The sequence below is a fragment of the Siniperca chuatsi genome, linkage group LG21 (genome assembly GCF_020085105.1).
Source record: "Siniperca chuatsi isolate FFG_IHB_CAS linkage group LG21, ASM2008510v1, whole genome shotgun sequence".
Classification (NCBI taxonomy): Eukaryota; Metazoa; Chordata; class Actinopteri; order Centrarchiformes; family Sinipercidae; genus Siniperca; species Siniperca chuatsi.
The window spans coordinates 16771612-16787022 of NC_058062.1; the positions used below are offsets into that span (position 1 = coordinate 16771612).

Here is a 15411-nt window from a genome sequence, read left to right on the forward strand (position 1 = left end):
TCTCTCTCTCTCTTTTCCTCCTCCCTCTCTCATTTCTGCATTGCTGGTGTCCTACTCACTCAGGTCCTAACTGAGGAGAGGATACAGACACAATGAGGGAGCAGGGAGGGAAGATGAAGCATTAATGAGATAAGGAAAGTGGAAGGCAGATAAAGATAACAAGGAAGATAAAGGAAATAAAGGGCAAACATACAAGCTGCCGTGTTTCTCATAGGTTGAGATTATCAGATCCGCAATCCAACAGTTCAGTGATTAAGGACATAATTTCTCTTCTGTCTGCTTTTTTAACTTTATTTCTATGTAGATGTTTGAAATAAAGACATACAGAAATACAGAGAAAATATTTTTGGCCAAACAAATGCATTTTATTTGTGGGAAACACTGGAAGCTGGAAAAGTGAAAAAAGCCAGAGAGCAAGCCAGAGAAATGTTTAGTTAAGCAGGGTGAAGCAATGAGTGCAAAACACTGGAGAAATACTGTAGAAAGCAGATCACAAAGTGAACAGAGAGTGGTAGTTCGGAGTGCACAGCGTCACAGTGGGGCAAAACAGTAAACAAGTCAAACGGAAATGAACCTTTGGTTTTCTCTGTCAAAGAAAGCAAAAGAAATATGTTTAATCTTTTTTGTTTCAGTTCTTTGTGCGTCTGTCTGTGTTTGTATGCATGTGTCATAAAACATGGTGTTAAACAACAGTAAAGCTTTTATTTTCCACCCATCCTTTTACCAGTTTTATATTGTGTTCCTTCCATTTCCATCCTCTGTGGAGGTCTTATCTCCCTCCTCCCCCTTTCCCTTCTTCGCTCTCTCCTCCTCTCTTTATGCCTGGCTCTCATCTTGGCCGCCTCATATATTTTGGTTTAATCAAACATGTCTGGGAGCCTCTCCTGGCTCACATGGGTTTTGATCTGCTTCACAGAGCAACTGGGCTTGGGCTTGACTCTCCTACATTGTCTTCTCTTTCTCTCTCTCTTCTACACTCACTGACTCTGTTCCTCTGTCTCCTTCCACCTCCAGTGCTGCCCTGCACTAAAACACTGTTTATTCCTCTGTTCTCAAAGTTGCTCTTTTACACTTATTTGTTTCTTTCCTCTCTCTAGCCACTTCTGTCTCTCTGTCTGTGTCTCAACTTCCATCATGTGTATGCATATTTTTTCATCTTTTGCACTTTAATAATTTAATTATATCCACATTAATGTAGTAGTTCTTCGGTTATTATAGCTGTCATGTTAACGCTCAAGGTTATCTTACTCGCATTAATATACCTGATTAACAGAGCTGGGTTATTCTTTTTTGTGCCAGCATGTTCATCCTTGTATAAAACTTTAGTGTGCCACTGGCTACTCCTGCTCTCATTCAATATATCATTTATTGGAGCTATTTAGCAGAGTTTCAGGAGCAGGACCGCACCTCAATCACGCCACTTCCGGCATTCCCATAAATACCCACCTAAACTATCTCCTCCTCTTTCGCTTTCGTAGAGTTCAAGCTTCACTCATAATCTTTCAATTTCTTTAGTAAATCATTTAAACACATGATGGTCTGGTCCTTGCTAGTGTAGTATATTCTTCATAATTTTTGATATACAATATACAATACATTGTTGACTATATTGCAGTGATTTTAATGCTTTTATTTATGTTTATGCATAGATGAATAAGCTTTTATGTTATAATTAATTTTGCAAGTAAATGTAAATTAATCTATCACCTGTTTGCAATAACTTGTATGTCCCTCTGTGAATGTACTAGGGCTGTCACGATATCAAATTTTCACTATACGATCATCGTGGCCAAATTAATTCAGGATAACGATATTAATCATGATATCTATGGAAGGAAATAAAAAATAATAATGCTATCAGTCAAATTCTTCTGTAACTTTGTTTATTGTGTGTTTTGTCTTTACTTTACCGCCACCTACTACGACAAAGCGAGAATGGAAAGAAACTGAAATGATTTAAGAGGCACTGGATTATTTACACAATATTATCATATGCGTATTATTAACATGATATCAATATTTTGTTTTCAAATATCACGGTTATCGTCAATACCGGTATATTGCGGCACCCCTAGTATGTACTCTATCTGTAATTCCCCTCTCTACATATCTTACTTTTTTTCCTTCTGTCTCTCTCTTTTCCCCTCTGTTTTTGTGACTCTCAATCTGTGAATGGCTCTCCCTCTCCGCAACTGTCTTATACTCTCTCACCCTCTGGCTTTCACTATTTGACTAATTCAGCCTTTCTACCTGTCACTCTCTCCATGAGTGCCTCTGTCGCTCTCTTTTTCCCTTCTTGTGAATCTGAATCATGCTCTCTCTGTCAGATAGCATACCTGGGAGTCTCTAGCCCCTGTCTGCAGTGCTCAGAGAAGAGACTCCTATTCTACCCCTATGTATTTTTTAAATCTCTATTTCTCACTCTCTTCTGCCTGCCATTTTACTGCACTCTCTCCCCAATAGCCAAGCTTCAGTCATTTCATCTTCATGACTACTTTCCCTCCAGTGTTGCTCCACCTTTGTCTGTCATAGCTTAAGTGGTTGTTAAGTTGAAACTCACAAACACACTTTGTTCCCAGTGGTTTGCTCCTCTTCCATGTTGTTGTCTCGCTGCTGTCATTGTTGTCTATTAATCTGTGTTTCTCTCACAATATATTACCTTTACCTTTACTTCATTCATATGTAAGATATTTATTTGTTGTGGTTGCATCGACCCAATTTCCCCGTATGATCATGTATTAATCCTCTTCTTTTATTCTGTCTAAACCCTCCGTTTGTTTATGTGTTTACTCGTCTGTCTCCCATCTCTGTCCACCAGTGCCCTTGCTGGAGCACCTGTGCACGGCCTTGCTTTACCCAGATGATGCGCTGAAGGCTTCGGTCCTGTATGTGTGGCTCAAACTGTTCGGGACAGCCGGGGGTTCTGCAGCCCAGTCCTTGCCCATTCCCATCAGGGACAGAGTGTGTATCCTGTTGCTGCAGACCTTGGCCAATGCCAGCTCCCCTCAACTCATCAACAACTGTGTTGGTGAGACAAAACATCAGTAACTTATTTTATTATTAATAGGTTTAATAGGTGATGGATGCAAGATGGATTCAAATATGTAAACTAGGTTACATGAAGTAAGATAAACCATGTTGACAAAATAGGAATTTATGATGACAGTAACCTTTTTATATTTATATGTTCAACAGATAAATATTAATAATATTAAATAATTTCAGTAGTTTAATACCTTTGCAATCAGCTGTCTTGAGCAAAGCCAGTATATATTTCTAATTAAAATGTTGTTGTTGTTGTTGTTGTTTTTTTTTAGAAAAGCTAACAGGTCATAAAATAACACGTCCATCATCATCTTTCTCAGTGAAGAGCCATAATCTACTTAAGGGTGGGGCTAGATGGAGATAGAGCAGGGATTATACTGAGATGAAAAAGTGTTTCTATCTTGTAGGAGTTTTCAGTTATAAGAGTAATAAGTTCGCCAGAGTGTGGTTTGGTGATAACCAGAATAGAGGTCTACACTAGGAGCAGAGGAGTTTATGAAAAGGAAATAGAGTCATTATCTTCTGGAAATTTGAAGTTGTTTTATCACTGTATTAACTTGGGAGAGAGGTGGGATGGGACTGTGGGCTTGGAATTGATGTGCAAGGTTGGTTTACTCCAGTTTTTAGAGTAGCCGCAATTGAGCTTTTGCTGTTGTTGTTTGTGTAATTTTGAATTGATTTAATCTTAATAAGCTTACCTTCACAAGCCCCGGTGAGAACATGGATGAAGTAAACAGGATTATTTTTATTTTTCTTCAGTGCTGTATTATACACAGAAGGGAAAATTCACAAAGAATAAATTGTGGCTACTGATAGCACCATGAATTGCGCATCATTTGCAACCGTCTCAAGGTCCGATTCACAAGAGATATTGCACTAATGATATTTCAGCGCAAACACGCCCATCAAGTATCTTATTTAATAAGTATTCTAATTATCTAATAACTTACCCTGCTCTTTCATTCGTTTCTATCTGCGGGATGTCCTTATCTTTCTATGACTCACTCTGTATGGAGTGATTGTTATTTGGGGGCTTTAACTGTGTGCCTCTGGGCGCATGGAGAGCTGTTTTTTCTCCTACTCTGCTCTATGCTGGACTGTTACAGTGCGTAACCATCGTCTCCGTTTCTCACAGCAGCAGGTTTTATGTTGTTTCATTCCCTCATGGTTAATATCAGGTATTGTACTGTCATGTGCCAATTACATAACTGTTTAATGCATTGTGTGTTTGAGTTCTCATTTGTGTACAGAATGTGTTTTTCCAAATATCGTTTTGTGAAACTTAAATCAGTTTTGCTTTCCCAAGGTGAGGGGTGTGTCCATATCATTACGACTTAATACTTGATACGTGGGTAGACTCCTTCCTGAGGGCAGGGCTTATGTAACACAGAGTAGCTTAAATTTCTGAGTTCCCGTTCCATTTTTTCACAATTGAGAATGACTTGATTCTGAAAACAGTGTCCAGATGACTACGACTGAAACCTTTTCTACAATAGAACACTCCTGGACGAATGAAGGACTACACCGTCTTATTACGACTTAATGTTACCTGACCTGACCTTTGTAAACTCTGTTTAAGAAATGGCTACAGTATATACGTCAAGACTATCATATTTTATTCATGCTATGCTTTGACTAGTTGCATTCTGCATTTTTATGATCACAGATTCAGATTCACACAGACTGAATGCAGTTTTTAATCATTGCAGAAGTTGTCTGATATTCATAAGTGCATGTCATCATGAATGTATCTATCTCCATGTCTTATCTAAAACCTTGTTATTGACGTGTTAGGATTTATATACATGTTCAGTTTGTAGAATGTTGAGCTGTGTCATCAGTATCTGTTTTCACACCTTGTCTTTCATCTGTTAGGCCTGCTGTGGCTGCTGGTGCAGCTGGGAGAGGCAGTGTCAGTTCTGATGAACAGCCCCGGCAATCAGATCATGTGCGATGAGAACCAGAACATCCACACCAACAACAGCCAGATCCTCAGCCAAAACCAAGAGCAACAGTCCCCTGACTATTGCCCTCTGCCTCTCATACTGAAAAAGGTCTCTGTCCAAACATCCTGCTCCCACCCCTAAGACCCGCATTCTGGCACTCACGATAATCATAACAAGAAGCTCTAATCCTGGATTAATGTGCCTTTGAATAGGGATTCGTGGAGGGTTTACCCTGGACAAATATTTGTGCTTCATGTCTGGGAAGTCAATGTGTAGATTACATCTAGTTAGATTTTCTTAGTTATGACTCATATTACAGCACAACTCGTGACATTAGTGTTTTTTTTGGAGATCACCATTGTGTGTTGAGTTGTTATAAAATCTAACTCTTAACTAAATAATCACCCACATCTAAATTATCTCCCAAACATAATTATTGTGTTGTTTTTAGGATCCATCCTACCAAATAAATAGAATATTTTTAATCATACACAACTATATGAAAACTACAGAGAACTTGGAAGGCAAAAAGGATAAATAAAAACTCAAGTGTTGTTGCAGTTGCAAAGACAAACAACAGTAACAGTGCTACACAAAACTAAACAAGACAAAAAATCATTGATACTCATACTCACACTGATTCATAGTATAACATGGCTGTTTAAAACAATATAACAGCTGGTACTAAATGGCCTCATACAGCACACTACATTTGTCTGTGGTTTTATGGAAAGGGTCTCAGAGGTCATAATTGAGTAGTAATTTCTAATAAATAGATCACATTAACCTCACGTATGAAGACAAAACTGTTCAGTAATGTTATACAATGACTTATAATTGTAATGTTGATATTTTTGTGTATTATGTTTTGGGGTTTTAGTTTGAGAGTGAAACTATGTTGACCAAACCTCCACCTGTATAGTATGTCCACCTAAATAATTTTAATTATGGCTTAGACATTTACAGGAGTTTACAGAGTCAAATTTACAAAAACAAAGATAATTTCCAAGCCCCTAATTAAATGTACCAATTGTGTCTTCAGTGATTGGTGGATATTAATAAAGTCCAAAAAATGTGTTTTCCAGTTGCTGCTGAGTGGTGATGAGACGTTTCAGGCGACCAGTGCAAAGTGTATTGCATCCGTCCTGGTTCATTCTCCCAGTCAGTACAGTGCTCCCTTCATCAAGGCTGACATACCTGGTGATATGCACACACAAACACAGTGGCTGGGATGTGCTAGCTATACAAGCTGTTGCCTTCTTTCATTTGTCTTCTACAAATAATTTCCTCTGCCTTCTTCTTTGTTCCCTTTTGACTCCCTCTCTTTGTCTACATTTTTGTTATTTCTCTTGCTGTCTCTCTGTGTATCTCTCTTTCTTCTTGTCTGTCTTTGTTGCTCTCTCCTCTACTCTTATATCTATCTCTTTATCGCTGTAGGGATTCTATTTATGTTTTTCGCTTGCCTCAGAATTTCAGAATATGATGGGGCTTTCAAAAAAGAATATTACCATCCTTTTTGTGTATCATATGCATATGCTAAATTTGCATGAAAACATTATACCCTGTTTTGGAAGTGGTATGATAATGGCACAGAAGACTATTACAGTGTGGCAGTATTGTTCCCTTCTCTTTTCCCTTATAGAATTTCTGTTTGACCGCCTGGCCAGTAGTAGTAGTGAGGTGCTTTGGTCTGTCTACAGTTGTTTGGTGTTACTGACTGAGGACCCACTCTTCTTCTCCCAGTGTCACTCTGTCTATGGTGAGAGAGCTTAGACAGATCAAGAACACTCCTGAGGCACGATCCTGTCTGTGTTTTTTCAACTAAACAAATGGTGCTATTGTAGTCTAACAAATTATGACTAAATGGCCACATACCTAGTAGTAATCACACATTGGCAAACATGTAAATGGTAATGAATATTGTTCTGACACACAGATGCGTATGTGTGTGTGTTTGTATGCCTTTGGTGTGTGCCATTACATTAGATGATTTATTTGAGGTTGTACTGTCTGTGTTTTTTTTTTATTCTGCAGCACTTACACTCCACTCCAGAGAAACTGTTTGAAAAACACTTGCAGTACAAACTTAATTTACCAGTACACAGGATATCTGGTGTAACCACTAATGTGCTATTAAGTTCTTGTTCTAGTTCAGCATGAACATGAGACCATTACAGCACATTCTGTGTAGCAGTAAATTAGAAAGATGTACCACTGCCACTCTTTGTTTGACATGCATGATTGTGTGTGTTGGTGTGTGTGCATGCTTTGTGCATGTATTGCATTTATGAGCATGTCGCTCATTTTAATACAGGAAGTCACTGTAGCCTGTAGTGTAGTAGACATTAGTCAAAACACTCTCATAACTTTGGCACTGAGCAAGATTAGACAGATGTGTGTCAAGTATTTTTTTGACACAATGAGTTTGTGTTTGTGTGTGTAAGGTATTGAGTCCTTGGTGCGCAGTCTGAAGGAGGCTCTGCGGCTGACCAACCTGGAAGTGCCGAAACAAGGTCTGCTGCTCCTTACTGAGATATTGGAAAGGTGAGACTGCTCTGTAATGTTTGTTTTTTTCTGAGCATTCCCAATGCCAAAATGATTCTACTGCACTGGATGTGCAACTTCCCTGAAAATTCCTGCACTGAGCATCTTTGCTCACTGACTAAAAATGATGTCACTACACCTCAGCTTCTCTACACTTCCAAAAGCACTGTCACATCACAGGAGGGTAGACACAGCTAGAGCAAGTTCAAATAATTGTTTAAATTAAGGCGTCCCAGTTAGCTGCAGCTGTTTACATCCACAGGTCCCTGTTTGATTGCTTGCAAATGCAAGTAATGTTACCCCTATGTATGTTAAAGGGTAGGGATGCACCGGACCGATTGCTGATCGTCTATGAGCCATATCGGCTGATACACGGCCGATAACAATTGTTTTTTTGTTTTATAGCTGCTGGAATAGTCCTGGAATACCTTGCACATATCCCCTTTTTAACAAAGTGCTTAAAAAGTCCTTGAAATTAGTAACACATAATATTATATTTGACCAAAGTTTTGTTCATCAAGTCATTATAATTAAATTCAGAAATCACTCAGCTTTTTCTTTTTTTAAATTCCTCGCCTTGATGAGCCTGTTACCAAAAACTAAATATGGCAGGGAAGTGTAAATTTAATCCAAATTGAGCGATTGGCTTTTGACTGCTCTGTTTTATACCGACTGCTGAATCCTGACTCCTCCTCCTAACCAGCTGGTAGGGGCCGCAAGTGATCAACAACTGCTAGGCTAAAAACAAGGCTTACCTAGTCTGTTGCAGGCCACATTTTGGCTCAAAAACTGACATACGAGAAACGTTTGGTCTCAACTTGAACCGGCGCATCTGCAGATTAATTCCATACCCAGTATGTTATGATCCACTACACGATACGAGATGAATAAATCGCCGTTTTCGTTAGCTTTGTCGCCATCTTGACTGGAAGGGAGCCTGCTGTATGTCGCCACTATACGTCTGCGCGTTCGCCATATTGGAGAGGTCAAGATCCGCTAGTAAACAAATACAATGTCCTTGATTGGTTTTCGTGATCGTCGACTAAAAAGCATTAATTCCGATTGTGTATTTTTACTGAATATCGGCCGATAACGGGTCAGGATAAAGGGTCAGTTCAGCTATATCACAAAAAAATAAAGTTGAGTTTATTTATTTATTGAGGTTTTGAGAAGCATTGAAAAATTACATAGAAAAGACATGTTTCTCAGCAGCAACATGTCTTTTGAGAAACAATGCCCTGGATGACCCACAGACCTCACAGTAAATAGCTTTCATTGGAAAATATTTTCAACTGAGGAAAATGTTTCAGGGCTCAACACTAACTTTTAAAAGTGGCATCAGGCATCAGCTTTTGGTTGCCATTTTTAGTCATCTTATATTTGAGTAATTAAGATACTCTGCAGTTGTACGTCAACTTAATTATGAAAATGTGACATAAAAGAATGTTTAAAGCTTTATTAAAGTATCCAAATAAAATTCTTTGTAGTTTGTGTTTTACGTTCAAGAATTTTAATCTTAAATTAACGTGTCCACCCTCAATTCCTGGTATACAAAATACCAGCATTCGTTTGTGATGTTGACGGGCTAGTCGAACTTTTCACCCCAGTCAAACACCTTTATTTGCCTCGCCATTGTTTTTAAAACAGATGCCTGTGTGCATGCGAGTCAACTCACCAAAGCACATGCCGCATTGTCTGGTTCCGGTTCCAACTGTAACAGCAATATTTCACTAATGCAACAAATATTAGAAATTGTATTCATTTTGGGGTGCACGATTTGCTGATTGCTGTCCCTATTTTTTATATGTTAAAAAGTTGTTGCCACTGGCGATGGGAATTAATAGTATTAATAATTGTAGTTTATTTATGTATCATCACTTTATACTATAGCCCACTGAACACTGATGAAAGATATGTTGTTGAATTTATGAATGTATGACATTCTTCTTTGTATTTTCCATTTTGTGGCATTTGAAGAAGTTATTACATTGTAACTGCAACACACTTCTCAGTGTAAGCTGTATTTGTGAAGCCTATGCATGTTAATATCACTAAAACCACACACACAATTATGCTAATGATTTTTACACTACTGTATGTTCGTACACAAAGTGAACAGCATGTACAACTTCAGTTACACCGTTACAGAGAAGTGACATCCTGTAAAACATGTTAAATATGGTGCACTGGGAAGTTTAATTATATTTGAATTATCTGTCTGCTGGCTCGCAGATGAAAATATATCATAAGCCAGGAAAACACTGTCATATTTCTGCAAGGTTGACATAATTTTAATGGAATGTTCCACCCGTCACATGGCAATGATACAGGGGATAGGAGATTTCAAATGGGGAGGGAAATTTGTCCTTTACGCTGAGTGGAACAGTAAAAAAGTAGCTAGACCAGAGCTTTTAAAGTGCTGAACAAGCTAAATTGTGTGTGTGTGTGTGTGTGTGTGTGTGTGTGTGTGTGTGTGTGTGCGTGTGTGTGTGTGTACTTATACTTGCTACATAGTGAGGACTGAAATGCGTATTTTACCTACAGATAGGAGACATTTTTGGAAAATGAGGACATTTTGGCCAGTCCTCACAACTTCAAAGAGCAGGATGAGACTTGGTTTTAAGAGTTAGGTTGGGGTAAGGGTTAGGGTTAAGCATTTAGTTGTGATGGTTAAGGTTAGGGTAAGGGGCTAGGGAATGCATTATGTCAATGACAGTGTGTGAGAGATGACTGGAGTCTTACCCAATTTGACCATTAATGTGTGTCTCTATAGTGCATGTGTGTGAGTGAGTACATTTTGTGTTTGTGTGTGAGCATATGTGCGCTTGTGGCTATTTTTGTGTGTGTTGGCATCAGTAGTAAACACCACTGTATGTGTGTTTGTGTGCACCTTTATGTGCAGGCACATGTTATTTAGGATGTTCTATATTGTGGCAACAGGGAGCCAGTCCACAGCTGTTGTGGTGCTGCATCATAGACCAGAGAAATACAGTACTCTGGTGATCTTTGTAACTCCAATAGGTCACCACTATTTGTTTATTAAATGTCCCTGCCCTGAAAGAGAGAAAATAAGTGTCTGTGTGTAGGTGAATGAGGCGGAGGGAGGGCAGGTTCATTGCAATTCAGCAGTCACTGATGGTATTGTCACAGCAAGCCAAAGAATGATAGATCAGGCAAAAGAACAGACTGTCAGCTTTTTGATGTGCCTTTATTGACATCCATGTCAAAAACCCATATCAGCAAAAATTCACGAAAGGCTGCTCTCTTTCCCTGTACTTTTGGTTACAGTTATAGTTATAGTTCTGACTGACTCATCTAGGAGATCCACAGTACCGTACCATTTTTAACTGTCTTGATATTTAATTATTTGCTTATAACAGTGGTTCTAGTAGAATTCATCATAGATGTCTGTTTCTCTGTCTAGTCTAGGATCTGTTCCTCTAGCTGCTAGGCTACAATTTAACAATGGCACTTATTTATCTGCAAAAGAATGCATTGTAATTTTTTGGGGATGTGGGGGTGGTGCTGTATACGTGTGTGTGTGTGTGTGTGTGTGTGTGTGTGCGCGTGTGAACAGGCAGCCCCCAAGTGTGCGTCTTTTCCCCAGTGCTCCAGGGTTTGTGGCAGTTTCAGAGGCTGTGGTAGCTGGAGTCTCCTCCTCCTGCTTGCTGGTAGCCACACAGGCTGCCTCCGCTGTCTCTGTCCTGTTCAGGTATACACAAACACACGCGGTAGATATGCAAATGAGTCACATATTGTCAAGGACACTTGTACAGCCATATTCTGAGGATTGTTTGTTATTGAAATCGAAATGTTATGACTATAACTTCTGTTCCCTGAAGGAGAGGAACGAGGTACAACACATATAGTGCTAACACTATATGTGTTGTACCTCGTTCCTGTTATGTTAGTAATGTAGGGATGTATAAATAATAATAATAATAATAAGTTGAACTTGCAAACAAGTACATTGCCCAAGTCAGTTACCATAAAACTTCAATTAATAGCCCAGGCTTTTATTTGCTTCAGTCACTGAACTCAACCTGCCTATATTTGGGACAGGCATCTATATGGGACAGGCCTTTAATTCAAACAATTCGGCAAACAATCAAAATTGTGAAGTGAAGTTACATAACACATGAGGAGAACATGACAGTATGTATATGTGTATATGTATAAAAATTAGGCAATAACATATCATTTGCAAATCATTCATTTGATCTAGCTCTGGGAGACAGCGCATCTAGGCCAACCTCATGCACAGAGAGAGATAAAAAGAGAGAGCCCCAAAATACCGGCTGCCTACCTTTTTCAGCTTAGATTAATTTTAATGAAAAACTGTTTCGATTCTTTTGATCGGTGGACCCTTACAGACTAAAGGAATATAAATAATCAAGGAATGGACACATATTCAGACTTTATGACCGCTTCAAAGGTAGGAAGTCACCACTTTTTTTGTTTGTTTACCATGCCAGTAAATCTGAATGAATTATACTTTGGTGCTCGTGGTAACCGTAAAATTAACTGAACGATTGAATTGTGGAGAATCTAACCGATCTAACGATTTGTAGCATGTCCATATTAACAAAAGTTTAAACATTTATATTTGTATGTGCCATCTAAGCAGCTTAGAACTAGCTCAAGCAGGCGAACTTCTATAAAACCAGACCTGGCATCTAATTTAGACCTGCATTTATTTGTCGATAAATAAAGTCTCTTCCCTTTACCATCCTCCCTCCCTTCCCACCTACTTAAAACAGTCATACAGTGTTGTGTGACTTAATGTCAGGTGTGTAAACTGCTGCCACTCTCTGAATTCGCCAGACTGAATCACCAGTCCAGACCAGTCCAGTACAGGGAAATAGAAGGATTGATAGAGGCCATCACTAACAGATTCTCTGAGTTGCCCCTACCCTCTCCTGCTCATCGTCGAAGCTCTGTGAGTTAGTTTTGCTTTACGATTTATCCACAAATATAAAATAAGAGAACTGTCTGTGTCTGTTTGTCTGAGACTTTCTTCTTGTAGTGATTCTACAGAGAGTTTTTTTCTGTGATTATCAGTGCCATTAAAAAAAGACACTGACATATCTACCTTTGATGCTATCTAGCAACATGTCACACAGTACATATGTGATTGACATTTTCAATAAAGGGGAATTCATTCTTCCATGAAGGAATGAATGTCTTTTTCTGTTTACTGCCTTCTGTTCTGAAAACTAGAGCGTCGCAATTGTAACAGGGACAGTGAAGCGACTGTCAGCAAGATATGTCTGGTTGGCATGTATTCATGTTCCAACTTAACAACAAATGTATTTCACTTGAGGCACAATACAGATACAAAATTAAGATTCTGCTTTATACCAGGTGTCAGTGGGACCTATGAACTTTCACTGAAGAAACACATAAGGACTTCAGGGTTTTCTCAGTGCCTGTCTTAATGGAGAAGTGTCATTGTTTTATATAAAGCTTTAATGATTCCCTTGAGGAAATCTGTTTTGCTGATGTGCTTTGATAAAATGATAATTTTCTTTGTGATGGGATATGATGGGATCGGATTTGCTTGTCTTTTGCTTCACTTCTACTCTCATTCTCTCCTCTTTTCTCTCATCCTGTTTCTTTTGTTTTTCCTCCGATCTCTCTCTGTTGTCCTCCAGGGTAGTCTGAAGAGGTCAGACTCTAGCAGCCAGGCTTCCAGGTCCAAAGGATTTCTGCTCCAGGCCCTGGTCTGTTTTCAGGCTGCCTGCAGGTCAGCACATTGTCCAGTCACATGTTCAGGGAGTTAAATGGGATCTCTGGGACAGTTCGAAAGTGAATAAACTGACTCACTAATGTGCAGACAAAGTGTTCAGTCTTAGGTTGTTTTTTCATTGTTTGATGATCAATCCTACAATATCCATCTTAACAAGTTCTACCTTATATCTTAAAGCTTTGTTTTCTCATATCAATTAGAAAAAAACAACTTGATTCAAGTATTGTATTGAATCAAATGTTAATTTGTGATATGCCAAATATGAATATTAGTGGAGTCATTGAAATTAATATTTTCAGCCCACGAGCCGAGTTTTTCAACTAAAATGTAAATGAGGGAATTTTGTGAAATCCTTGGTATGCATGTGTACCTGTATTTCTTGCGTGTGTCTGTTCTTCATGTCATTTTTGTATGTATGTGAGTGGGTGTATTTGCATTTATGCGTGTGTGTGTGTGTGTGTGTTTGTCTGTCCAAGGTTGGCTGAGGAGTGTGCATCAGAGCCTGTTTTGAAGGAGAACACGTTCACAGCTCCATCTAAACACAGCCATGCTCAGGACTCACTGGAGTCTCTGTGTCAATGTCTGCTGCGCTGCTGTGACTCCGTCTGGATACCCACCGTGATTGTGAGAGCTGGAAGCACTCACATACACACAGATGCACTCATCCGATTCATTATCTCCTAATCTTGAACTTCTATCTTTCAGTCACACACACTTGTAACCAAACACTTGAGATCTTGCAATTTGTCACATCTCTTTCCTGAGGAATAGGACACAATGATTACTGTGCTCTGACTATATAAATGAGCACTGCCACACAGCCTCTGTCTTCATTAGTTTTGTGTACACATAAACATTTGAGCCTATCAATCAGTACCTCTGTTATATTTTGTTGGTTCTATTCAGGCAAAAAAATCAATCAGACAAGAAAAAATAGTTTACAGTGTGTGTTTTGGTCAATTGTCTTTGATTTCCTGTGTGTGTGTGTGTGTGTGTGTGTGTGTGTGTGTGTGTGTGTGTGTGTGTGTGTGTGTGTGTGTAGAGGATATGTGAGTGTGCACCCAATGCTCAGATACTGCAGCACTTCTACTCCGTCCTATCCTTCCAGTTCACCCTCCTTCCGTCTCTCATGCCTGTCTTTGCAAATAAGCTAGGTGAGTTTGGTAACACTATATAACCTCAAATCAACAGCAAGTGTCACCTGATTTGATTTGATTTCATTATCATACATTCTGTCTTCTAGTTTCAAGGCAAACTGGTGGTATGTGTTTTTTCGCCTTTGCACTGGCACATCGCTCAGTTGGGTGTGGCAATCCTGATGTTGGTATCTTAGGCTGTGTGTCCACTAAAGCGTTTTTTCCCAGCTGAAAACGCCAGGCACTCTTCTGAAAACACCCAGCTGTGAGCGCTTGAGAGCTCTTTGGACGCACAGCATTTTTTCAGCTGAGACACTTTGGTTGCTATGATACGGAATATCCGCGGAAGTGACTCTAGCTGACTACTGCTTACCTGTTAAACCCATGGCGAACAAAATGTTCCTCTAAGCCTTATCTTTCATATTAATATTGTGTTAGTCTGGGGATGTCATCTGGTACAGACATTGATACTCAGAGACCAGCAGTATTAATTTTTTCTACATTGTTGTCGTTATTCAGCACTTGTAGCCTACATTTAGGATGTGTCCCGCCCCTCCTCCACTGTGATTGGACAGCTGGGTAAAACGTGACAGTGATGAGCGCAGCATTTTATCCAAAGTTGAACATTTTTCAACTTTGAAACCAGAAAAAACTGCAGAGTGCTCAGCACAAAATAGACGCTCTGCGCCTCGTCACTCTGCTGGTGTTTGTAGCATAGCGTAAATACACAACGCTCATATTGCAAACAATACAAAAAATATGCTGGCCTCAGTCAAAAACGCTTTGGTGGAAACATGGCCTAATGACAATTCTGCCAAAACTAGTCACCTTTGATTAGCACAATAGCAGACCAATCTCTACTCCGTTATCTGGAGGCCCTCTACATAAGACAGACTGACACTCCCTGTAATATAGTGATGACGTAAGAGAAAAATATTATGAACTCACTGTTGACTTGCTACAACTGGACTAGTGTAAAGTTGGAAAAAGT

At 39.2% G+C, this 15411-nt stretch overlaps 1 protein-coding gene across 11 annotated transcripts in view; it reads left to right on the top strand.

Annotated features, from left to right (window-relative positions):
- LOC122868597 (meiosis inhibitor protein 1) overlaps window positions 1–15411 on the top strand; it is a 59167-nt gene that overhangs the window by 7009 nt on the left and 36747 nt on the right. For 10 of the 11 annotated variants that reach the window (XR_006376151.1, XM_044180699.1, XM_044180706.1 and 7 more), the window contains 10 exons: window positions 2819–3028; window positions 4921–5099; window positions 6077–6191; window positions 6634–6750; window positions 7436–7535; window positions 11113–11247; window positions 12360–12474; window positions 13190–13281; window positions 13761–13908; window positions 14327–14438. Coding sequence is in view for 10 of the 11 variants with exons in the window: in XM_044180699.1 (XP_044036634.1) it covers window positions 2819–3028; window positions 4921–5099; window positions 6077–6191; window positions 6634–6750; window positions 7436–7535; window positions 11113–11247; window positions 12360–12474; window positions 13190–13281; window positions 13761–13908; window positions 14327–14438 (1323 nt within the window). In the remaining variant the exon portion in view is untranslated. The remainder of the gene's footprint in view (window positions 1–2818; window positions 3029–4920; window positions 5100–6076; window positions 6192–6633; window positions 6751–7435; window positions 7536–11112; window positions 11248–12359; window positions 12475–13189; window positions 13282–13760; window positions 13909–14326; window positions 14439–15411) is intronic. The other variant, XM_044180700.1, reaches the window with a different exon arrangement.